Source organism: Glycine max, chromosome 13 (genome assembly GCF_000004515.6).
Source record: "Glycine max cultivar Williams 82 chromosome 13, Glycine_max_v4.0, whole genome shotgun sequence".
Taxonomy (NCBI): domain Eukaryota; kingdom Viridiplantae; phylum Streptophyta; class Magnoliopsida; order Fabales; family Fabaceae; genus Glycine; species Glycine max.
In genome coordinates this window covers 25,581,404-25,606,313 of record NC_038249.2, presented here as the reverse complement: position 1 = coordinate 25,606,313, position 24,910 = coordinate 25,581,404, and the positions used below count along the sequence as shown (strand labels likewise).

At 37.2% G+C, this 24,910-nt stretch overlaps 1 protein-coding gene and 1 long non-coding RNA gene across 6 annotated transcripts; one reads left to right on the top strand and one right to left on the bottom strand.

The window, feature by feature from the left end:
* Window positions 1-12,735: 12,735 nt before the first annotated feature.
* On the bottom strand, window positions 12,736-24,606 carry LOC100779756 (DNA glycosylase/AP lyase ROS1). Of its 5 annotated transcripts, none has more exons than XM_006594133.4 (21): window positions 24,149-24,606; window positions 23,996-24,032; window positions 23,450-23,881; window positions 20,749-22,923; window positions 20,283-20,660; window positions 19,436-19,526; window positions 18,018-19,353; window positions 17,848-17,927; window positions 17,563-17,647; window positions 17,407-17,498; window positions 17,269-17,337; window positions 17,099-17,135; window positions 16,936-17,018; window positions 16,160-16,633; window positions 15,869-15,905; window positions 15,730-15,787; window positions 15,423-15,565; window positions 15,213-15,278; window positions 15,003-15,117; window positions 14,877-14,915; window positions 12,736-13,295 (listed from the first exon to the last, which is right to left on the bottom strand). In XM_006594133.4, the coding sequence occupies exons 3-21, from the start codon at window positions 23,856-23,858 to the stop codon at window positions 13,081-13,083; spliced, it is 5,982 nt and encodes a 1,993-aa protein (XP_006594196.1). In that variant the 5' UTR covers window positions 23,859-23,881; window positions 23,996-24,032; window positions 24,149-24,606; the 3' UTR covers window positions 12,736-13,080. The 5 variants fall into 5 exon arrangements, with proteins under 5 accessions (XP_006594196.1, XP_040864076.1, XP_006594195.1 ...); XM_041008142.1 differs by having other exon boundaries at window positions 24,410-24,606; XM_006594132.3 differs by having other exon boundaries at window positions 23,450-24,032; window positions 24,149-24,605.
* On the top strand, window positions 21,437-23,144 carry LOC121173303 (uncharacterized). The gene is made up of 2 exons (XR_005887853.1): window positions 21,437-21,549; window positions 22,543-23,144. It is a non-coding gene; the product is annotated as an uncharacterized lncRNA (long non-coding RNA).
* Window positions 24,607-24,910: the final 304 nt, after the last annotated feature.

Here is a 24,910-nt window from a genome sequence, read left to right as displayed (position 1 = left end):
TTGTAGTTTGATGGCAACCTATTTGGTTTTAAATAATCTAACATTGATCAATTTATATACCTTAAGGTTAATGAGATTTTTTTTTTCATTGCGTTGTATGTGAATGACATATTGTATGCTTGAAATGTGGATTCACGTCCAACAATGTGGATTCACGTCCAACAAAAAGTTGTGTTTATGTCCAATTAAAGAAAAAAGAAAAAGAAGGAAGAGTGTTAAAATATTTTCAAGATGAAAATGGTGTCATGTCTTTTATAGAGTTAAGAGGAAGGAGATGAAGGTATTTTAGACATAAACTTTCATTAAAAATTATGAGATCGGCATGTGCCTACTTTTTGTTAAATTATTAAACGATGTTTAGGAGGGAGGGAGTCTGAGTGTAATGTGAGTTAAACAATTAAGGTGTTTTTTGTAGGGTGAAAAAAAGGAGAGGTGTCGGGTGCAATTTGAAAAAACAGAGGGGGCGCGAGTCTGAGGAAGAAGATGAGAGTATTTTAGACATAAATTTTCATTAAAAGTCATGTGACTAACATGTGCCTATTTTTTGTTAAGTCATTTGACGGTGTATAGGAGGGAGAGAGTCTAGGTGTAATGTGAGTTAAACAATTAATGAAGTTTTTGTTAGGTGCAAAAAAAAGAGGGATATCAAGTATAATTTGAAAAAAATAACACAAGAAGTGCGAGTATAATTTACTCAATTACTTAAGTTGTTCATTGATAATTGTTAATGAGATAGACTTTTCAGAGAAAAAGAGGTTTTAAAGATTATGGAAGAAAAAATAAAGACATTAATAAAGCACAACAAGCACCACTACCAAGTTTAGAAATCAAGGCCAAGAAGAGGATTCAATCTTTGAGCACTAATGAACAATTGCTTGTTGGCAAAGTCTATGAATACATTAGAGGTGTCAAGCCTACTGTTAGTTGGTGTTCTGTTATATGGAACTCAACAATCCCCCCTAAGATGTCTTTCATTTTGTGGCTTGCTAAAAGGAATCGGCTGCTTACTCTTGACAAAATTGCTTTTTTGAACAAGGGTTCCCTCTGCCCTTTATGTTCAAATGAGCCTTAGTCAAATGTTCATTTGTTCTTTTCTTGCAGGAAATCTCTCTAAGTTTGGGCTCACATTCGTGATTTGGCTCCTTTCCGTAGGCGTTTCACTTCTTTACAGCGCATTACTGACTCTTTAATTAGGGGCAGATCCACATCAGGTGTTCAAGGAAAATTACGTTGTCTGGCTATAGCAATTAGAGTCTATTGCATCTGGCTGTCTAGGAACAAGCTGATTTTTGAAGATTATCAATTTTTTGTAATAGAGGTTATTAGCAAGATTAAGTTTCTTATGTATAGACAAACGCACCTATTGCATTTGTTTTAGCATCTTGATATAGGTCTTCTTATATTAGGGAGACTTTTGATTTTCTTTAACTGCGGGGTATGCCCCGTTTATTATTGTATCATTTGGGTTTAATATAATTTACATTTTTTCCCAAAAAAAGTTTAGAAATCAATTTTCCTCAATATTTTCAAGCAAACAAACAAAGTATTTAAGTTGAAATTGAAAATCCTTCAATATATTAAAGTAATAATAATAGTAGTTTTAACTTTTTTTTTCTCTTTTATTAGTGTGTATATTAAGTTTTGATAAATTGTATTCACTATAGCAATAGCTATAGGAAAACTGCTGAAGGGAAAAAGAAAAAAAATGATACATCGAGGAAGGCATTAACTTCAACAAGGAAGAGAAGAAAAACTTCTAGCAATAGGAGAGGAGGTTTCTTACGTTACTTTTGCCTGTAGGATTTCTAATTAATGTTATGTTCGTGATTTGCAAAATATCTATAACTCCATATATTTACTTCTTTATTTTTTTTACTTTCGTAGCCCAAGTGATAATCGTCCTATAATATGAGTGTGATGGTGCTTGCTAAAGGTGTGCCTAAAAAAGCTTCTACTATCCCATAAGTGACTCATCTTTGCCATTCACTTAATAGTTTTGTCTTTAACTTAAACTTCTAAGAAAATAAATATAAGTTTAGGTAGGTGATATAGAATCTACTTACGAACAATGAAATGCATTTTAATATTTTTTTCTCCATTGATCATTCGTCCGGGCAAAAAGAAATATAACAACACATTTTTTCAATACACTTTTTCTAATACATTTAACTGTAGATTAAAATTTATTATAAATTACAAAATCACATATATCTTCTTATATATACTGTATTTAATAAATTTTACTCAATTTTATAAGTTTTAATAAATTTTAACTAATAAGAATTATGTATTAGAAGAGAAAAATTGTGGTAGAAAGTGTGCAAATAGAACTATTCCATATCTATCCGTTATCCTGTAAGAGGGTCCATCCTTCCTACTTTATATTAAGTTATACAAATTTAGAATCCAAAGATCTGCAGATAAGACAAGATCTAAAACACAAGTTAATACAGATTTGACTCTTAAACGTATATATAAAAATATTTTATTAGAGAAAACAAAACATATTTCGATAATCACTGTATTGTCAAGGGTCTGGTCTACAATTACAATTAAACAATAAAATTGATACGTGTGTAATGATTACGTATGTAAATATCCTCGATAATAAAGTAGTATTAGTTTTGGAAAGAAGAAAGGGGGTCGGGTTCCATGAATCTGAACCTGAAGTTGTCATGGGTGTGATTTTAATATCATTTTAAGTCAATGAGGAATTGCACTTCAATATAATAAAATAAAAAAATAAAGATTGATAAATAATCTTATCTTTTAAATATATGATTATGAATTTGATTTATATATATATATATATATATATATTAAAAGAGATCAATTCCTTAAATAAAATTTAATACTTCAAAAATTAGACATTCACTTTCAATAAAGAATACCTTGGTTTTAAAAAGAATAATAGTAAAACAAGAAATGTAAAGATTAGACCAAAGCCTCCGGTCCGCAACGGTAACCATGCTTTGATTGGAAATGAATGAAATGGTGAGTGAGAGTGACGCAGCGACGATTCGTCCAACCCCAGCCTGCTTCAAGTGGGGGAAAAATCTTCAATTATTGAGATTGAAGCAAAAAAAAAGGGTTATTTTTTATGAGATTATAGTTATAATTTTTCACAGGTTTTCATCTCCAAGTCCAAAGACCGAAGCTGGAAGCTTATTCCCTTGTTCTTATGTAACTTTATGACCGTGCAATTTCAACATTTTTTTTATTATTAATGATCACTTGTTTTGACCATCATGCGAAACCATTTTGTTTTTTCTAAAATAAAAAAGTTCAACAAAGTGACTTCATTCCTAATATTTTTCTTCCACCAGTTCCATGTGGAGGTTTTGGGCTTGGACTTGGGCTTTGACCCAAAAACACAAAAAAGGAAGGGACATGCTAGGTGAATCGAGCAATATTATTGAGGCACCCAACAAATAGTGAATGGGTGAAATTGTCCTTCTGCAATCCCTTCTTCCGGAAGAACCTACTTCCTGGAAAAATTCCGGAAGACGTCTTTCCGAACAACTTTCGGAAGAAGACGGTGGGCTTCCAGAAGAACTCCCGGAATGCGTTCCGAAAGGACGTGTTTCGAGCTTATTCCGGAGGAAGATTCTTCCGGAAGACCACCTTCTTCTTACGGAAGAACCTTCTTCCGGAAGTGCTTTTGTAAATGATTTTTTTAAATGAAATATTTTTCTAATAATTTCTTTTCTAATAAATAAATTATATTATAAAATAAATAATATTATTATACATAAATTATTAGTAAACATAATTATGACTAATATTTGTAATTCCTTTTTTACGTGTATGTAAATTTAAATAATAAATTATGTGATAATTTAGTATAATTTGAATCATAAAAATTAATTAATTCGTATATTTTATAAAAAATATAAAATATTTATTATGATAGCATTTAATTTGTATTACAAAACTTAATATATAATAAAAAAATAATTTTAATTTTATAACAACGTGAAGTAAAAATAAATTTCATTTTATAATAATAACTAAAAATAAAATAATATTTAATGCATATTTAATGACGATTTTGTCCCTGTGTTGTTTTCTTTAAATTTACTGCGCTGCTTTTTTATTTTGCACCTTTTTGGTTTCACCTTCATCCTGGTGTTCTTCGTATTCCTATCCTTTTCCGTAAAAAGCTTTTGAAGTTTTGGTGGTCCCATTTGTGTGTTTGAAGTAGCTGTTATGTGAAGGTTAAATATTGGTGGTCCCGTTTGTCTGTTCGTCGTTGTTGTTCTTATTTCGTCGGAGGTACGCATTTATCGTTTTTTTTTTTTGCTTTTTCTGTGTAGTTTTTAGAGAAGATGAACAGTAAAATGATAAAAAAAATTTCCGGAAGAACTTTGAACTACCAGAGGAAGTTGTTCTGCAAGAACAATTGTGAAATTCCGGAACAACTTATTCCGAAAGTTGATCTGTCAACTTCCGGAAGAAGTGGTTCCGGAAGAGACTTCCGGAACAACTTCTTTCAGAATTTCAGTGTTGTTCTTCCGGAATGTTAGTTTTTTAAATTTTTTTGGAATTATGCTTTAATATATATATATATATATATATATATATATATATATATATATATATATATATATATATATATATATATATATATATATATATATATATATATATATATATATATATATATATATATATATATATATATATATATGAATATTATAATTTATAATATATGTATTTTAAATTGTGGATAATTGGTTTAATTAGGTATAATGATTTTGGTATAATATTAATTGATTTAGGTAAAATAATTGTATTTTGTTGTAGTAGTAGTTGTTTATTATAGTGTTAAGTTTAATTTAAGTAAATAATGTAGTTACAAATTTTGAATGTATTTGTATTAGTTGTTAATATGTAGTCAATTTTTGGATGTGGTTATATGATAATTTGAATGTACTTGTGTATGATGCATAATTTAATATGTCGTTAAGATGGACGAAGATCAATGGACGTATGACTATACGATGTCACAAGAAGTTCATATGGATTATGATTATGATAATGAAGAAGAATGTGGTGTGAATGAACCACATGTTGATTGTTCAAATGCTTTTAATACGTCTCAGGTAATCATGTTGATTAGTTTGAGTCATTTGGTTGAATTGATGTTTTGTATAAAAATTAATATGTTGGGGTTGCGTTGTAGGTATTTGGTACTCGAGATGATGTTTTGCAGTGGGCTCGAACAGTTGCCCATGAAAATGGATTTGTTGCAGTGATTATAAGGTCTGACACAGATACCGGCAGTAGAGGAAGAAGTTCATTTGTCTTAATTGGGTGTGAAAGGAGTGGTATCTACAAGTGTAGGAATAAAGAATTCGTTAGAAGAGACACTGAGAGTAGGAAATGTGGTTGTCCCTTCAGGCTTCGTGGGAAACCAGTGCATGGAGGGAAAGGTTGGATGATGAAGTTGATCTGTGGGATTCACAATCATGAATTGGCCAAGTCCTTAGTTGGATATCCATACGCTGGGTGATTGACTAAGGATGAAAAGAAAATTATTGCTGATATGACAAAGTCGATGGTGAAACCAAAAAACATCTTGCTAACGTTGAAAGAACACAATGCCAACAGTTGCACCACGATAAAGCAAACTTACAATGCAAGAAATGCATATTGTTCTTCAATAAAAGGAGCTAATACCGAAATGCAACATCTGATTAAGCTTCTCGAACATGATCAATACATTCATTGGCATAGATTGAAGGATGAAGTTGTGGTGCGTGATCTGTTTTGGTGTCACCCAGATGCAGTAAAGTTATGCAATGCATGTCATCTGGTGTTTTGTATAGACAATACCTACAAAACAAATAGATACAGACTCCCACTACTTGATTTTGTTGGGGTGACACCAACGGCGATGACATTCTCTGCTGGGTTTGCATATCTGGAGGCTGAGCGTATTAATAATATTGTATGGGCTTTGGAACGATTTCGAGGTCTATTTTTAAGAAACGGTCGCCTCCCTATTGTTATTGTCACTAACAGAGACCTAACACTGATGAATGCAGTGAAAACTGTGTTTCCGGAGTGTACAAATTTGTTGTGCAGGTTTCATATCGATAAGAATGTGAAGGCGAAGTGCAAATCTTTAATCGGTCAAAAAAATGCATGGGACTATGTAATGGATAACTGGGGTACTTTGGTTGATTATCCGTCCGAACACCAGTTCGCTGAGTCACTTCAGAAGTTTCAAATTGCTTGTTCGCCTTGGCGATGTTCGTTGACTATGTTAACGACACATGGATTATCCCCCACAAGGAAAAATTTGTTACAACATGGACGAATAAGGTCATGCACCTAGGCAACACAACAACAAACAGGTATTAAGAATTGATTTTATTTGTTAGTAAGGATTATTAATAAATGGTATTTAATTGTTGTATATTTTCATGTTTGTTGTGTATTTTAAATGTAGGGTTGAATCAGCTCAATGGGCTCTAAAAAGAGTATTACAAAATAGCCTTGGAGACCTGTGTAGTGTTTGGGATGCCATGAACAACATGATCACGCTGCAACACGTTGAAATTAAAGCATCCTTTGAAACCAGTATGCATGTGGTTGGACATGTATTTAAAAAAACCTTATACAAGAGACTTCTTGGGATGGTTTCAATGGACGCTTTAAATGAGATTGCTTTTGGGGTTGACCGTCTACGTTATCTCGGCAACAATCCCTCTTCTTGTGGTTGTGTGATGAGAAGCACACACAGTCTTCCTTATGCATGTGAGCTTTCTAGGTATACTACTAGCAACATCCCAGTGAAGTTAGTCCATATTTTCTGGAGGAGACTTTGCTTTTCAGACCAAGGGTTATGTGAGGTCGAAGTCAGCATCAAGGAAGAGATTGAGACCATATCTGGAAGTTGTAACCGGTAGGCTACCGTACCCATACATTCAACTATTTGAAAGGGGCCATAATAGCGCTTACTCAGTTTCGAACAGGTGGTGCCTGTGACTGAAACTTGTCATTGTGGCCTAAGCTTGACGAGGACCCAATCACCCACTTGGAATTCCTGATCACGGCAGTGGCAATCTGCATTTGTCTTCATTCGAGACTGGGCTTTGAGTAGCTTGCGCCGCAACATCGCAAAAACTTCTTCCCTCTGACTGAGTATGGCATCTACAGCTTCGACGGTAGAAGTACCGGCGATATAATGAGGATAAGTGGGTGGTTTCCGGCCAAAGGTAATTTCGAAAGGAGTCATACCCGTAGTTGAATGGCAAGACTTATTATAGGACCATTCGGCCCAAGGCAGGTATCTTTCCCACGTTGCTGGTTTTTCATGCACGAAAGCTCGTAGATATTGCTCGGCGATTTGCGACCTCCGTTTGTCCATCGAACTGCAGATGGTATGATGAGCTTAAGCGCAGCTTCGTACCACTCAGTGTGAAGAGTTCGCGCCAAAATTTACTAATAAACAACGGATCTCTGTCTGATACGATGCTTTTAGGCATGCCATGGAGGCGTCCCACCATGTCTATGAATAGCAGGGCCACTGTGTGCGCCGTATGTTGTGTGGGCAACATAACTAAGTGCAAACCCTTCGAGAAACGATCCACCATGACGAAGATGCATGTGTTGTCGCGATAAGAGGGTAACCCCATAATAAAATCCATGGATAGATCTTCCCATGGTAGTGTCGGCACTGGAAGAGGGCAAAGGAGCCCCGTAGGTTTACGATTATCATACTTAGTGTGTTGGCACGTTGCACAGGCCGTGACAAACTTGCGAATATCTTCCTTGATCGAGGCCCAAGTAAAATTATCATTAAGTCTTTGGAGAGTCTTCTGGATCCCCATGTGGCCACCCGTAGGAGATTGATGAAACTCCTCAAGCAATTGTTTGATGAAAGAAGAGTTAGAGGGAAGCCATATTCGTTTCTTGTACATGTTGAGTCCCTCAATTAATGCATAATCTGGATATGAAGCTGGGTTTTCCTGGATTCGACTGTGCAAGTCTTGAAACGTCTCAAGAGAGGCTAGCTCCTTGCGAAGATCATCGAGGAAGACAAAGCGTGGCATCGAAAGGAAGAAGAGTGAAACAGTGTGGTCTTCCTGTGATCTGGATAATGCATCCGCGACCACATTGGTTTTCCTTGCGCGATATTGAATGGAGTAATCAAACCCCAATAGTCTGGCCAAATAACGATGCTGCTCCGGTGTTTGAATTGTCTGGTTCATGAGCTCACGTAAACTCTGATGGTCCATTAAGATGACGAAGTGGTGGCCAAGTAAATACTAGCGCCACTTTTTAACGGCCGCCGTGATTGCTGCTAATTCCCAAACGTAGGTAGAAGCATTAATTAGCTTAGGGCAGAATTGTTTGCTATAGTAAGCCAGAGGGTGGCCCTTCTGTGTTAACACCGTCCCCATACCAGACCCTGAAGCGTCTGTTTCCACCACAAACGATGTGGTGAAGTCAGGTAACTCGAGAACAGGTGCCTCTGTGAGAGCCCTCTTGAGGTTCTGAAATGCTATCTCGGCCTCGTGACTCCATTCAAATTGGTCGTGGCACAAAAGTTTGGTGAGGGGAGAGGCTAAGGCTGCGTAGCCTTTTATAAATTGTCTGTAAAATCCGGCGAGGCCTAGAAAGCCTCTCAATGCCCGAGGTGTGCGAGGTGTTGGCCACTGTGAGACAGCTTGTACCTTCTCCAGCACCGAAGTGACCCCGCTCGAGGACACCATGTGTCCCAGATACTCCAACTGCTCCTGTGCAAACGTGCACTTGGAAAGCTTGAGAGAAAATTTCCCTTCCACAAGAACCTGAAAAGCTTTCTCCAAGTGAAGAAGATGGTCATGTATGGTCCTGTTGTATATCAAGATATCGTCAAAGAAGACGATGATATACTTCCTGTGGTATGGTTGAAATAGCTGATTCATTGTGGCCTGAAAACTAGAATGTGCATTGCACAATCCAAAGGGCATTACACGAAACTCATAATGCCCTTGATGTGTTCGAAATGAAGTTTTGCAGATGTCAGACGTGTTCATCAATATTTGATGGTCCTTGCATGAGATCAAGCTTAGAGAACTACCGTGCTCCACCCAGCTCATCGAGTAACTCATCCACTGTCGGTATGGGAAAACGATCGCACACCGTGATGGCATTAAGGGCCCTATAATCGACACAAAACCTCCATGATCCATCTTTCTTTCTTACCAGCAAAACTGGGGATGAAAATGGACTCGAGCTAGGTTGTATGAACCCTTTCTCGAGCATAGTAGCTACCTGTTCTTCGATCTCCTTCTTCTAAAAGTAAGGATATCTATATGGTCTAACGTTCACCGGAGTTGAGTTAGGCAATAGATTGATGGTATGATCTGTGGATCGCGATGGCGGCAAGGTCGCGGGAGGTTGAAAGAGGGAAGTGTATTTGGAGATCAATGTGTTGATTGCCGGCAAGGGATGGTTTGGAGAAGAGTTGTGTGTGGTTGCTGTTTCGACACGAATGTGGAAGAAGGTTGTAGTAGGGTTTGTGTGTACGAACCTATGTAGTTGAGATGGTGACATTGGTTCGATTCCCTTCTCGCGATCTCCATGGAGTTCAATGAGTTTACCCCCAGTGATGAACTTCATTGTCAAAGCACCGTAGTCTGTTAAGACTGGGCCGAGAGTCTTCAACCATTGCACCCCGAAGACCACATCAACTCCACATAATGGCAATACATGGAAGTCAATGGTGAAAGAGTGTTGTTGTATGTGAACCTGGACTGCCGTACACAACTGATTACAGTGAATCTCCTCTCCATTCCCCACCGTGACCCTAAGCGGTGTTGTTTCAGTGGTTTTTAATCCTAAGCTCAGTACCACACGATTATGGAGGAAATTATGAGTACTGCCTCCATCTATCAAGATGTTGATAGGCCGGTCATTAATAAAGCCTTTAAGTTGTAACGTCTCTGGTGCTAAGTGGCCAGATAATGCATGTAAGCTTAGCTGCACCGGCGGCGATTCCGGTAGCAACTCCTGAGTTGGTGTATAGTCTCGTATTGACTCCGCTTCGATCGTGGTATCCTCATCGTCCATAACTAAAAGAAACAATGAAGATGCATATTTGTGGCCACGAGAGAATTTCTCGTCGCAGTGAAAGCATAGTCCTTTTTCCCTGCGCGAGGCCAATTCTTTTGGTGTTAAACGTTTAAAAGGAATTGAGGAGGGAGTTCGTACCGGTGTTGGTAGCAAGGGTTGCGTAGAGTTGCTTGATGATGAGCGCGTGTTAGAAGGTCCTGTGGAGACTAGTGGCCGATATGGCGGCGGCCGGCGAGCATCGAGAAGTTTTTCTTCCTGTAATCGTGCGTAGGATACTGCCTGAGTTAACGATATCGGTTGTAAGACTTGTACTTCTCTGCGAATCGTTGGATTCAATCCTGAGATGAAGTAACTCAAGACGAACGGAGCTGATAATCCTACTATCTTGTTAGCCAAGGATTTGAATTCTGAAAGATACGCCGATACCGACGAACACTGTTGCAATTTGCAGAGTAATCCCGTAGGATCTTCATACGTGGATGTTGCAAATCGTGAATGAAGAGCATGTAGAAAAGCTTACCACGAGGATAACTGGGCATTTCGATGCATCCATTGAAACCACGCAAGTGCTGGTCCCTCCATGTAGAAGGAGGCAATGGTTAACCTCTTGTGATCCGGCATAGAATGAAACTCAAAGAATTGCGTAATCTTGAAGGTCCAGCCGATTGGATTAGATCCATCAAACCTCGGGACATCAAGCTTCATACGGTGAAAAGAGGTTTGAGTCTGTGGCGTGTGTCCTGCGGACGACGACGGCGAAGACTGCGGTTGTTGTTGATTCGCCTCAAGCTGAGACATTCGTTGGAGAAGATAATCAATCTTTGAATTCATAGCAAGTTGCGAAGTAGTGAGCTTGGCAATTGCATCTTCCAAACGCTCTGATGATGCCTTAGAACGCGTTCCATCCGCCATTGATGCTCAATGAAAGCACCACTGTTATAGCTTGACTTTCGAGGCCCAAGCAAACCTCCTAGAAGCAAGAGAAGGAAGAAATGATCAAGTATTATTTCATGCTTTTAACGGATGATTACATAGTATTTATAGGTGGTTACAAGCTTCTAGATCCATCCTAACTAACCCTAACAGAAGCCAAACAACTAACAGAAGGTATCTTAGCCTTCTAACCCCTTGATTGTGCTTGCGGTTCCCTCGATAAGCTTCACGCGTTCCATTCTGCATGGCTTTTATCGTAACCTTCTAGATACGCTGGGGTGAGCCGTTCCCTTCGTGATCTCGCATTCCTTGCTTCTTGCACCTCCCTTGCTATTGACACCCCTTCCCTTACATTTCTTGTAACAAAGTTGCTCTTCCGAAAAGTTTCCAGAATAAGTGGCTCTTCCGAAAAGTTCTTCCGGAATACCCAAAGGTCATCCGGAAGAATCCTTCTTCCGGAAACTTTCCGGAAGAACCACTTCTTCCGGAAGTTTCGGAAGTTCCGAAATAAGTCTTCATGGTTCTTCTAGAAACAGCCACCGTAACGAGTCCGCGCTTTCCTCATTTTTTCCGGCGTCTTCTACCCTAAGGTTCCACTATCCTAGGCTAAATGCTACAACAATACTGAATATTAAAAGCAATGGGGAGTTAGGGAGACCAACCTCGAAGGCAAAACGCGTCTAATCAAAGCAGAAGAAGCAGTCGGGCTCGCAGAGAAGAAGAAGCACCAGGAACAGGAAGAAGAAAGCGCGTGGTTCTTCCGGGAGGAGGAGCGCTTTTTAAAATTTTTAGATAAAGGGAAAAATGGCCCATTCACTAAATTGTTGGGTGCACATAGCATGTCCCAAAAAGAAAAGATACTAGCCCAACCCAAAAACTAAACCGCCAAGGGAAAAGAAGGGAAATAAGCGGAGGGAAGAAAAGCATATGAAATTGGCGCTAAGGCGGCAAAAAACTATAATTTGCGTTTCAATCTTCTCTGCCTCGCCAGTTGTTCGTTTTCTCTGATTCGATGCAATGCTTCCTTCGCGCCAAATAAATCTTCAAGGTACGCTTTCTTGTACGAAATTACTCTATGCTAATTCACTGTTCCTCACTTAAACCTTTACTCTATGTTAATTCACAGTTCCTTACTACCATGTTTGAGTTGAAATTAGGTTTTTCCCATTCGATGTTTGTGTTGATTATTGGTTACTTGTACGTGTGTGTGATTTTAGAGGAAGTGATTTTGCGATTAATTTGTAAGGTTTTCATCAGACCTTAGAAAGTTTGTGGACGATGCAGTTTTTTTTTTCCTTCCAATTGTTTGAAGGCTATTTTCTGTTGCTAATTTTATTGAGTTTTGAATGATTTCTGAGCGAGATAGGATTCGTTTTCGTTGCTATTAAAATCCGAAAATGGACTGGTGAGTTAATCCAGAGAGGACAGTATTCCATTTTACTTCTTGTTATACTGTTTAAAATTTTAAATCATCATGATGATGAAGCCTAATTTATCTAAAGTTTGATTTATACATTATAATTTTTTATTTTCTCGAGCTTCTTATATGTTTCTTGGGGGGTGCATTCTTTATTTATCTCTATCCAATGAACCGTTTATTGGATCATTGGATCATTACAATCGATGTTGGTACCATGCAAATATCACTTAGTGAGATAAAACTTTATCGTTGTTATTATATATCATGATGATGGAACTCAAAAGTAAAAATCAGATTAAATATGCAAGTAGTGAAGGTGAAGTGAGGGGGGCATGGTATTTAAATCTAAAATATTCCAAGTGTATCTCTGTAGGAGTTGGGGGAAAAAGTACTTTGCTGTTATGCAAGTAGCCCCAATTCCTCTCATGTGGCATTACATGGCTCACACTCCCCTTCACATAATTTTCCTTTTGGAAACAAGAAACTAAAGCCTAAGTGCTACCAATAGTACATTATTATTGTTGGGTCCTAATCTGGAAAACTGCTCAGTCTCTGAGCATGATAAAAAGAACTCAAAGTTAAATTAAAAAATGACTTTGTCATTTTATACATGCAACTGGGCAACACAGCATGGGATGAAAAATGCTGATTTGTCTTCAGTCTCTTCCCGTCTGTAGAAGGTTGCTACTGTTGGCAATCAATTCCGGCTGTTCTGGATTTGGTTTCGATCCCCGTGATTTTGCCGTTGAACTCGACTCCTTTTTTGTCCTCTCTTTTGTCTTGGCCAACTTGCTAGCTGGGAAATGTAGTCTAGCCATCAGAGGACGGGGTGCTCGTGCTTCCCTGTCAAACCCCCGCACACAGACATACCCTGCAAAACATTTTTTTATTCATTTATTTAGACAGGTGATGTTATTTGCATACCTGCTTTTCTATTCAGCTATGGCATGGCTCCCCCCAATTCGGGTAGAATGGTTTATGGTAATTTATTTCCTTTCCTTTTCAAATAAATAGTAATACACTCCTACATTTTATATTAGAATTAGAATACACAATTTGAATAGTGATGCTTTCACTTTACTTTCTCAATTGGACATTCATATATTCCCTCTCCTTTTCCTTTTCAGATGTACATTTCACATATTATCTTGCAAGTAGTTGGAAAAAAATGTCAACCATCTCAAACTACTTGTCTTTATCTTTATTTGTTTAGTTATTCTATATCTACTTATCTTTTATCTATATCTCTAAATTAGAATTTAATAATTTTTTGAAAAGAAATTGTTAAAAATTAAAAATAACATTAAAATTTAAATTATTCACTACAAATCTAAAATATAATTCAGAGATTTAAAATATCTATTTTTTATGAATTTTAATTATAGTATAACTTATATATTAAAAAATATTTATTATCATTACTTGTATATTAGTATGTACATTGCATTATTTACCAGTGTTAGTATATAAGTTATATTAGCATGTACATTGCACTAGTATATTAGTGATAAATGATAATAATAAAAAACCAGCAAGGAAGCTAGAGCTAAAAAATTGTTTAGTACAACGATGCAGCTCGTAATTTGTATTCCAAAGTACTATTTCGTATTTATATAGAAGTGTTCACGATGCAGTTTAAGGTCAGAAAAGCAAGGAGCCAATATAGTGTCATACACAGAAGGGTATGGACATTAGATGACCGAGAGTTTTCAAAAATCTATGAAAAGGTAAACACACATTGAAAGTATTCGAATACCTCCGAGTATGCATGCTAGAGTGCGCATGAATCTTCCACTAGGAGAAGATAATATGGATCATAGAAGCCTGACAATGAAAATATGAAATGACTGACAAAGTAAGGAAACAAGGTTTCTAGAATTATTCGATGAAGTGGGTATAGAATGGACAGCGATGGCACAAGGGAATTGCTATTAAGGGTTTCAGTTACAGTTTGAGGAGTTTTGATACCAGAAGTACATTGGTAAATAGTGCAAGTTGTCAATTAGATTTCATTAGTCACAAAATGCTCCTGGATGAGATGAAGACAATAAACAAGTTGATACACCAACAATTTACTCTACTAAGTAGGTTAGTTCATATCTTTCTCTTTGCTTATGAAAGCAAGTTGTGTTTTTGGTTGGTTTGCTAGTTATCTTTGATCTTGTTAGCACTGTTGTTAACTTAAGTCAACGAAGCAAGTTTTCCTAGAACTTACAAATTATAGAAGCATGTGCATATATAATGCTTAAAATGCTTGCACAATTAACCTAAAACCTATAGATCATGTGAGGTGGCATATTATGGTCGCATGATGGCATTCATAGTGTTTTAACAAATAAGGTGCTAGAAGTGCGTTTATTTATTCGATCCTGTAGTATGTCTCAATAAAAACTGGCTAAAGTAGGATATTCAATTAACAAAACAGTATTACATTCTGTGAATTAAATCTTACCTCTCCAAAAGCATTGTTGAATTTCTTGTGTTGTTAAACCTGATTGACAAAATTCATATATTCAAGTTCATTGTTAATGCACAGTAATTTATATCTTACCATTACAATGAATTCTCAAGTCTTTACCTTTAAATATTGTTGTTACGGAGGTTCCAAAATATACTGTTCGCCTGTTGAGGTTCCAGATCCAACTTCGAGGCACACTAATTGGGTTGAGACTTGAGTCATGGTCAGCAAATACCTGGTTCAAATGATACAGGTTGGTACTGCTTAAATTTCAATAAACAAGTATAAGAGGAAAAGAGATTTAGCAGTCAGAATTTCACATTATTTTACCTCATTGACTTGGAAATAGGTGCCATTCAGTGGAAAGCTCCCCCGTGTAGCTGTTCGACATGGTATCTGCTCATATTTATCATAAATTCAAGTCAGTCTATTATAATGCTTGAATTTCTATGGAGATGTATTCCCTCCCCTGTTCCCATAATGTATAAGAATTAGTAAGCTACATATGGTTAAAACAATGATTTTGATAAGCATTCAGACCAGGAGTGTCCCTCTAACTATCTGAGAATTTGCTTCACGGAAACTGTTGCACGAGAAACATTCATTCTCATTACAGAGTTGGCCACATTCTTCTTGAGAGCTGCATTTGCTTTCTGGTGGCTGTATAGAATTTGCTGTCTCACCTAATGCAATAATTTATTCGTTAAAATGAGTTAGGAAACACCAGAAAGCTGAAAGAAAACATTTCCCAACTTATTGTGCTGCTGCATGGAGCAGGCAAAGACTAGCAGCATATTTAAATTCATCTAGTAGGAGACAAGGTAGTGAAATTGCTATTTTTGTCTACCTGGAGTCCATATAGCAAGAAGATATTTGCCTGGATCATCAGGCTCTCGTGTGTCCCACTGTAATGCACAAATAGTTAATAAAAGATGGACATACAGGGTGAAACATAGCTTTGATTAATAGATGCAGCAATTACTAACCCCTTGGAGAAGAGGATGCGTATCTGGGAGTTCATAACTGTATAAAAGTAAACACAATCAGCACAATTTGTTAGAAATTTTGCCTACCGTAGCATGGTGGTTGTGATATCTGCCTAAACTCAGGATTTATTACATGCAAGATTCTTTTACACTCATCATTGAATATTGCTGTATTTATAATTCTGGACATGTAATTACTGATTGCTGGTCTTGCATTTGTGGTAATTATTATGAAATCTTGATAGTGCACTCAATGTCATGTAGTAGGAGATGAGTTAGTTATTTACTTACACACAATGCTCTGTTCGTAATCGGCTCACATTCTTTAGCTTGGGCATAGGAATGGAAGCAGCTTCTGGATTCAAAGCAACCAATGCCTTTGACATTTCAGCTTCTTGAAGTTCCATTTTTTCTTGCATGTAATTTTGTAAATTCATAGTGAACTCTTCTATGTTAAGATTGATGGTTGGAATTTCACATAAATCCTCATAGAAAGCATCCTCTATATCAGTTTGTGATACTTGCAAGCATTCTGGCTCTGGAGTTGTGGGCTCTTCAATGATAGGTTGGCAAATATTTATTTCAGATTTTGATTCCAACTGTCTGCTCACTTCTGTTAGTTGAATATCATCTGCTTGGGCCGTGCTCTCAGGGGGAGGCAAGTGCAACTGACTGATGATTTCAGATGGGTTCTGGTCAATCACACTATTTCCAGTTGTGCTAACTATACTCTTCTGCTCTGGTCCAGGCAGTGCAAGCCTTGCACTGCATACAATATTGTTTATTTGTAATTGATCTATCATAACTTGCAATACATGCATATTATTTGGTTCAGTGTGGTATTGAGATCATTTTCAGTTGTCACTTAAGTAAACATTTCTTAATTAAACAATCGTGATAAGGATAGAATGCAATAGTACTGTCAGTACACTAAGGTAGCGAGTATTATATTTCTGGATATATGAACCTAGTATTTTGTCCGTCAAGTTCGTCACCTATTGCCCAACTATAATGCTTTCAGTGCCTTCTAGAGTTCTATATTTTGCAAAGAATTTTAATATACATACCTTGCAAATGCACTAGCGAAGTGTCTACATTCTCCTCTCATTGGGCATGCATTACAATTTGGTTTGCTTTTTGTACAGAAGACCTGCATTCATTGTAGTTTTTGTCCCAATCATAACGGGTTTTAGTTAAGTAAGGTCAGTCTCTTTAGAAATTGTAATTTACCTTTCCAAATGTAATCATCTGGTAATGTAGCTCATATCTGCAATATTAACATAAAAAAGAAGCAAAAACCAAGAATCAATATCCAAACCTTTGCTAAACTTGCAGAAACAAAGAATTTATTTGTATTTTATTTTTTATTTTGCCAAGTAAATTGAAAAGAAAATCTTTACAGTGTTTCCTGATCTAGCTTGCATAGTCGAGGCCAGAGATATTTTTGTATTGACTCCAACACTGGGTACCTGCATAAGACAATGATATTAGTTCTTCATATCAACAGAACTAATGCCTCATATCATTTATGTACTCACAATTCTAGGAGATGCAACTGCAGTGACTCAGGCAGTGGCTGTAGAGGGACCCATCCCAGTCGTACTGCTATACGTCCGACATTTGTGTCTACCTGTTATATGTCAACAATTTATCAGATTTATTCCATATTGCTGTAATTGCTTCTTTCAACTTACCGGGAAGGCAAGATGGTGCAGTGTTAAAAGCCGCACACATTCCACACTTTTTAGTCCCAATCCTCTTATGCTGAGCAAGTATTCTCTGTATGCACGAAATCAATTTTTATTATGAATATATTGCCTACTTGAAATAGGTCTCTTCACTTGTGAGTTTGTTACTAGTGAATGAATTGAGAGAGTTCTGGATGCTGGTTTCTCCAATCAGAGTCAAGAAATGCTCACATTATTGTGCCTATGAGAAATAGTACTTCATTAAGTAGTTTAATTAACCACTGGACTTACTTTGCTTTGTCAGGTGGAACGTCTCTAAGCCATTCAAGGTCAATGCTTCCATGTTCTTCAACCAATCGATTTAAGAAATTCTGCAGTGTATCATGTAAAATATAAGTTGCATTCATAGGCTGTCTGTCTCCAGAAAGTTATAAGAAATATTTCATGGAATTTGGTTGTACCTTAATACGATCTGCAAGCCTGTTGTTCATGCCCCTTTCTTTGATGGTCTCAGCGATTTCACTGACATCTGCACATCTCACAGCATCCCAGTCCAAAGAATCCATGGTGTTATCTGTCTTTTCTCTTTTCCCAGCCTTAGCCTGTGCTTCAATTCTTAAACTATCCCAGTCAAAATCATCCTTTTTCTCTTTTTCTTGTTCCTTGCTCTTAAATTTTATTGGGGCAGAACTTATCTCATTGGTTCCATTCCTCATGGCATTTTTTTGCTCACCAAGATCTGACCCCCTTCCTTTCTGCATAAGATCTTGAGTTTGTCCAGAAATGTTGAAAAAACTTTGCTGCTGGTGATTGCTTTGTTCCTGAGGATGGACTTGAGATACAATACTTTGAGAATGGGTAGTTGCAACTTGGCCTCCAGGTTCTGTTGTTTGAAGACTAGATCTGTTCATGCTATTTTCATCCTTTTTTTTTAAGAAGTCACTTGTTGATGCTTCTGTTTTGAAAGGATCAAAGCAGTTAACATCAAGCATTCCTAAGTTGGGGGCGAGTTTCAAAGTATATTCATCAGATAGGATGATGGATGCTTCTGCAGAGCCCTGAGTAGCACTTGATTTTTTCAAGCTTTCTATTGTGTTGTTATGCTGCCTGTGTATATGTTGATCATATGCATCTCTTAAGTTCTCAATTGATTCGCTTTTTTGACTGTTATCTGCATAAAACTTGGTTGAACTAACCATTTCGAGGAGTTTACTGAAGGAAGTGTTGCTACCAAAATGGTTGTACTTTGCTGTGCTGGACAAAACTTCTACTTCTGAGTTGCTATCTGAGCATGATCCTATTTTCTCAGGATTTTGATCATTTGAAAAATCTCCAGATATTTGAGATGAAATAACAGAGCCTTGGGATGAAACTATGTCATTTAACTCTTTCCTATCACCATCGTAACATGATTTTTCTTCTCCTTCCTCAATTGAAGCACTAAGTAGTCCACTTCTCATTGGACTACAGTGTTCCTTAATATTCTTTTGAGGTAATTCTGACAATCTGGAGTTTGATTCATCTGTTAAGCTAATTACACTGCTGGTAGTTCCACAGGATTCATTGCTGTTGAAGGCTTCTTTTTCTCGAGAATGCTCAACTATATCTATTGTTGGAGAAGGCTGGTCATAAACAGATTGATTCAATAATTTTACATCCCATTCAGTGCTCTCTTCCGGTTCCACTATATGCACTTGTGGTTTGTTGACTACCAGTCTTGTGTCTTCTGCATGGTGTGTTTTGCACATGCTGCTTGAAATTTTGGGAAATCGAGCAGCAAGGGACATGAATGCAGAGCTGTCAACATAGAATAGAAAATGTTGCTGTGGCATGCCATTAAGTTATAAATTTGCCAAAATTAATCTTGTAAAGTTTATACCTGGAAAGATGGTCAGTGACATTTTGGGTGAGGAAAACTCCAACCACTGAATCCACAACTGATCCTTTCCATCGAGAAAATCGTCTGTCTCCTGTTGAATATGATTTATATTGATATATGAACTCAATGTAAGAAGCTCTTATTGTCTGAAGTTTTTGATTGTTCATGGAGTAGATTTTCTGCACATTGTTTTTTTTTTCAAGATAAAATTGCAATTATTTTATTCTCTTCTAAGCTGTAACAATATCCTGATGACGTGGTTTCATTATAATATTTTAGTAAGTGCTACATGTGTTTTAGTCAAATTAGATTGGGTCATTGAGGTTTATGTACACTACACCTGAAAAAATATTTATGCTACTTATCTTTAAATACCATGATGATTTATTGCTTATAAGAGATGCTGAAATTTATGCGTGATGCCATGATGGATGAGATATAGGATGCTATTATATCTGTCTTGCCTTCAATCAATTTCAAGAAAACCCCCTAATAGATGACCGCCAAAGTGGAGGCACTAAATTTTTTAAACACTGAGAGTGACCCTTGCATTGTTCTTGTGATATTATCACTGACCTAGGTTGTACAAATAATTTCATAATTCATGTTGTGGTGGTCTAGGGGACCTTTTTTTTTTTTTTTTTTAGTTATTGGTGGGTGGGGTTTACCATGAACTTTTTGGTTCAATATATATGGGAAGTAGGCAGACATAACATATGATATGCTTTTAAAGTGTAGTTTTGTCTTGCATCTTTCCTTTTCTTATTTCTTCCACTTCATTGATCACATATAAGTTGGTGCCCAGATAGAGGTGTGTGTCAAAGGTGAATAATGTCAAACATGATACCTTGTACAAGATGCATTCGTGCAATAAAAGAGTCGGCTCGTCCTCGAAACACATTTCGTTCTTCTTCCCACCACTTTGCCTTATCTTCATCTGTTCCATCAATCCCATGACTGTTTATATCTAACAGCAAAAGCTTCCACACTCTATCAGTCTCATCATCAAGGTCGACCTTTGGTCGTAGATGCTGTTTCTTAATGTGAAAGGGAACGATGACCCCATCTCCATGGATAAGGCTGTTTTGCTGTTTATAAGGGACAAGTGCATTCTGCTCATGAAATGCAAGGTCTCTGACTTCTGTGTTTAAGTTTAGTTGTCTAAATTGCAATGTTAATGCATCAATATTGTTCATGGTGTTCCATAGTACTTCAGGAACAATGTCTGCAATGCAAAAAAATTCATGGTGGAATTATTTGTCCTTTGAGATTTATATAATGTTGCTGACACAAAAATAAGGATTCTCAAATACCTGATGGCTTCCCCATTGGCAGAGGGTAATTTTCCAATGTAAAATTATGGTTCTGTAGCATCTCATTTGTGGTAGAATGTGCTGAACTGGAAGGAACACTTTTCTTTCTATTCCGCTTCTTTTTTGTGGGTGGTGTACATGTCTCTGCAACTAAAGCACCAATTGCATCCCCAAATGTTTCTCTGCCAGAGACGCCTACTTGTTTTGCAGTATAATTTGGTTCAGTATCACAGTTTCTAATTCTGGTTAGAGAACCATGATCACAAGTAGAGGTTTGAGATCTTTCTGCCAGCCTTTTCAAAGACAAGACGAACTCATTGAATGTTTGAGTATTATCAATTTTTAATTTTTCTGTCGATCCACTTGTGGCTGGGACTCTAGCTGTATTATATCCAGAACCATAAGTCCAGCAGCTGGAGCTTGATGCATATGGATGTCCTAGAGCATCTTCCTGAGGGCATGTCTGTTGGACTTCTTTTGTTGCATTCCCCGTTTCAGTTCTTTTCTTCTGTATTTTTGGAAACTGAAGGCAAATGCTAGTTTGGTATGAGGGCAGTCCATTATATTGCACTCCAATCAGATTCATGCTGCTGTCATCTGCACGATTAAAGGTGCCAGAATGTTTTCTCTTTGAACCAACCATTTGTGACCTTATTGATGAACTTTGACTATTACTGATGTTTCCACCCCGAGCAGTTGCCCGGCCTTTTTTGTTTTTCTTCTCTACAGAGTTGGCATTCAGCTTTGACCCAGCAGAAGTGCATTTTGAAATAGATGTACTTGGGCGTCGTGTTTCCTCAGGTAATGACATGCAAATATTTACTGCCTCTTTCAACCAAGTGTCTTTATAGGTGGGACCTACTATTCTTTCCTCTAACACCAGATTTTCCTTCCCTGTGTGCAAATCCAAATTTTCTCTGCCTACATTTCCCATATCCAAATTTAAGGATCTTCTCCATGACATGTTAGATTCAAGCATCCTTGCTTCAGTCAATTCTGTAATTTCTGTTGGAGGAATAGGAGACGGATTTGATCCTTTTTTCCCCGCATTCTTCCTCTTGCCAGTCAGGTTTTCTTTTCTCTTTGTCCCAGGGAGATTGATTTTTGAAGATGAACTTGGGGCTTGTGTGTCCTTAGGTAATGTCGCGTCATCATTTAATGCCTGCTTCCTGGAAGTGTTTAAATCATAGGCAAGGCCCACATTCATTTCCTTCATGAGTACACCAATTTCACTGCCTGGATGCCCAGTTGGATTCTCTTTGACTGTATAACTTTGATCTCTTGCTCTTTCATCAAATATGGACTCTGTGCATGATGTTTGGGCAGATGCAGACATTGTTTCTTTAGTCAAATTTCCAGGAACTTCTATTGGAGGAGCAGAAGTCTTGTTCACTCCTTTCCTTCTCACATACTTCCTCTTGGGAGGCGTGTTTTCCTCTGGCTTTGTCCCTGAGCTTTTTCTTCTCGAAGGAGATGTATTAAGGGCTTGTTTGTCTTCTGGTAGTGACATGTAACTGTTTGATGCCTGCTTCATGGACGTGTTTAGATCAAATGCAGAACCTACATTTGTTTCTTGAACGAGAATACCATTTTCTTTTCCCAATAGTGCAGTTGTATTATCTATGGCAGCAGAACTTTCATCTGTTGTTCCTATGTCGAAATTTAAGGACCTTTTACAAGACATTTCTTTACTCAATTCCCTAGCCTCTTCGGTAGGAGGAGTAGAAGTCTTGTTCACTGTATTCTTTCTCACATACTTCCTCTTGACAGGTGTGTTTTCTTTTGGTTGAACAGGCTTTGGGGTAGCAGGCTTCCGAGTTCTTTTGGGTTTGCCTTCTTTGATGACCTTGGGACGGTGCTTTCTTCTCCTTGGTTTTTGTTGTGGTGTTTTATTAAGATCAGTATCATGACTGCTTCCCTTATCTGGGTTGTGATTCTCTTTCAATGGTGAAGAAACAGCAGCAAATTCCATTGCAGGGTCACAGAGTTCTTTGCTGTTTGGCGGTACATTATTGTCAAGCTTATTGGCAGGGGCATTTCTCTCTTCCCCTCCTGGATCCTTTTCTTCCATATTGACTTGCATTGATGCTATTTTTATGCCTTCTTTGTTGGCATTGTCAAGTGTAAATAGGGTATCCTGTGAAGTTTTCATGCTACAGCAAGCAATGTATGTTTCTGTGTCAAAAGAGAATATGCAAACAAGTGTAAGAGCAATATGATCCTAGATAGACCAAGTCTGGAAATTAAAGCAGAAGCTTATTGATAAGAAAATGGTGGATATTGTGCTTGAGGCGCAAAAGGTTTTATGAATGCTATAGAGCAACATGGTCTCAAGGTTGATAATTTTCAAGGAGAAAAATGCAAGCAAAATGCGAATAAATCATTTTAGTCACAAACTAGTTCTTTGAATGTAATTCTATAAGTTAAAAACTGACTTCCCATTCAGATTGTCCTCATTTCAATACAAAATGGATGATAATGGAAATATATATTATGCCTAATATCATTCAAATTTATATCGGGTATCCTCTAGCTGTTGCTACCTCTATTTTTTATTTATTCATCATCAGTGTTCTGTGTAAATTCTTAATTTACCTTGATACTGTCGTTGCTTGTGCTCAGAATTCCAGTGAGATGTGGAGGGGAATATTTAATAAAATGTCACTTACCAAGAGTTGCAAGGACAAAACATAGAACTTACCCTGAGGGTCTTGGACATTGTCAAGGATGAATGAAGGAACAAAAGGATTCTTCAATCCATCATTATTCCCTTGTGTCACACTAGAGTTCCTCGATTCAGCCTCAACCGCAAACAATTGTTCACAAAACCCAAGTTTGCTATAGTTGGAAACAGCATCCGAATCTGTCGGTTCACAAGTTTTGCCACCGTCAGTGGCAACATTTGACCCATCACCTAACCCACCAATTTTGTCTTGGCCGTGTGAAAATTCATCACATGCAACTGCTCCATTTGCATGATGACCCATTTGATTTCTCTCCCCAGGCGAGCAGATCGGCATTGGTTTCATAGGAACGGCCTTAATAGGGGTGCCGGGGCTCCAAGGAACCTCAACTTGTGGCTCCTTTCTGTCCATTTCCCCAACCTCCATTCACTCTCCCACTCCAATCCTCACTGAAAAAGGCAAAGAAATAGGGAAAATAATCAAAATTGTTGACTGGGACTATTTCAGGGTGGTCTCAGAAGACCAATTTCCTGATAAAGGTCACAACTTTGTTCAATTTCGACCTTTTCCTCGCTGGAAGGAGCATCTTCACAGTTGAACCTAATGTAATAAATGAGAAATAAATGAATAAATATCAGAAATTGAAGAACAGAATCAGAGATACAGTTCCAGTTAATGCAATAAAACAACATTGACAAAGGTGGGTTTGTAACTACCTAGATGAAGCATGTAACAACTCAGTAACTGTAAAGGGGATCGAAGAATTTGTTTATGCTCAATTGATCAATTAATAATAAAAACAAAAAACAAAAACTGGTAGAATGGAAAGCAGCAAGCAGAAGCAAAACACTGGTTGATTATTGTTCTCTTTGGAAACTCCGCTTCCTGCTCGGCGTGACCATAATTTCTTCCATGCAGCAAACCAAAACCAAAATTAAAACTAAAATATAGGAGAGATTCATGGGGAAGGTGGTTACATAGAGATGCTGGAGATCTAGATATCTCAAAGTGTGTGGGGGCTAAGTACTAAGTTGTAAGTGTCTCACGGGAAGTGAGTAAGAGAAGAAACACAAAATTTTATCTGGCTGGATGATGTGCATCCAGAGCTAGGTTAATTTCATTTCTGTGTTGCATTATCTAGGTTGAAGAAATCAAACATTTAAAGTACGCATTGATTAAATGTACTTTCATTTTATCTTTCATATTTAAGTCATTGCTGACTGAAAATTGTAATCTCATGAGAACGAAATAAAAAAAGAATAATATTATTCACACATTTTTCACACGTAATGCATGCATACGTATATGCATGCATGCGATTTTTAGAATTTAATTTTTATGCACTGTCACGTCTCAAAAATTCATATAAAAGTTGTTATTAACTAACAAATTATACAAAAAGATGCAAAAAAAATAATATTTTTATTCGTAATGCGTGTATATAATTTATTTTAGAATTTAATTTTTATACACTATTC

What these genes read in the sequence shown, in the direction of transcription:
- LOC100779756 (XM_006594133.4), bottom strand. Translation starts at nt 23,858, where the DNA reads ATGGAGGTTGGGGAAATGGACAGAAAGGAGCCACAAGTTGAGGTTCCT. An exon ending in GTCACTGACCATCTTTCCAG is followed by an intron (nt 19,354 to 19,435) that starts GTATAAACTTTA and finishes CTATGTTGACAG; the next exon opens with CTCTGCATTCATGTCCCTTG. An exon ending in CCTATTTCCAAGTCAATGAG is followed by an intron (nt 15,118 to 15,212) that starts GTAAAATAATGT and finishes CATTTGAACCAG; the next exon opens with GTATTTGCTGACCATGACTC.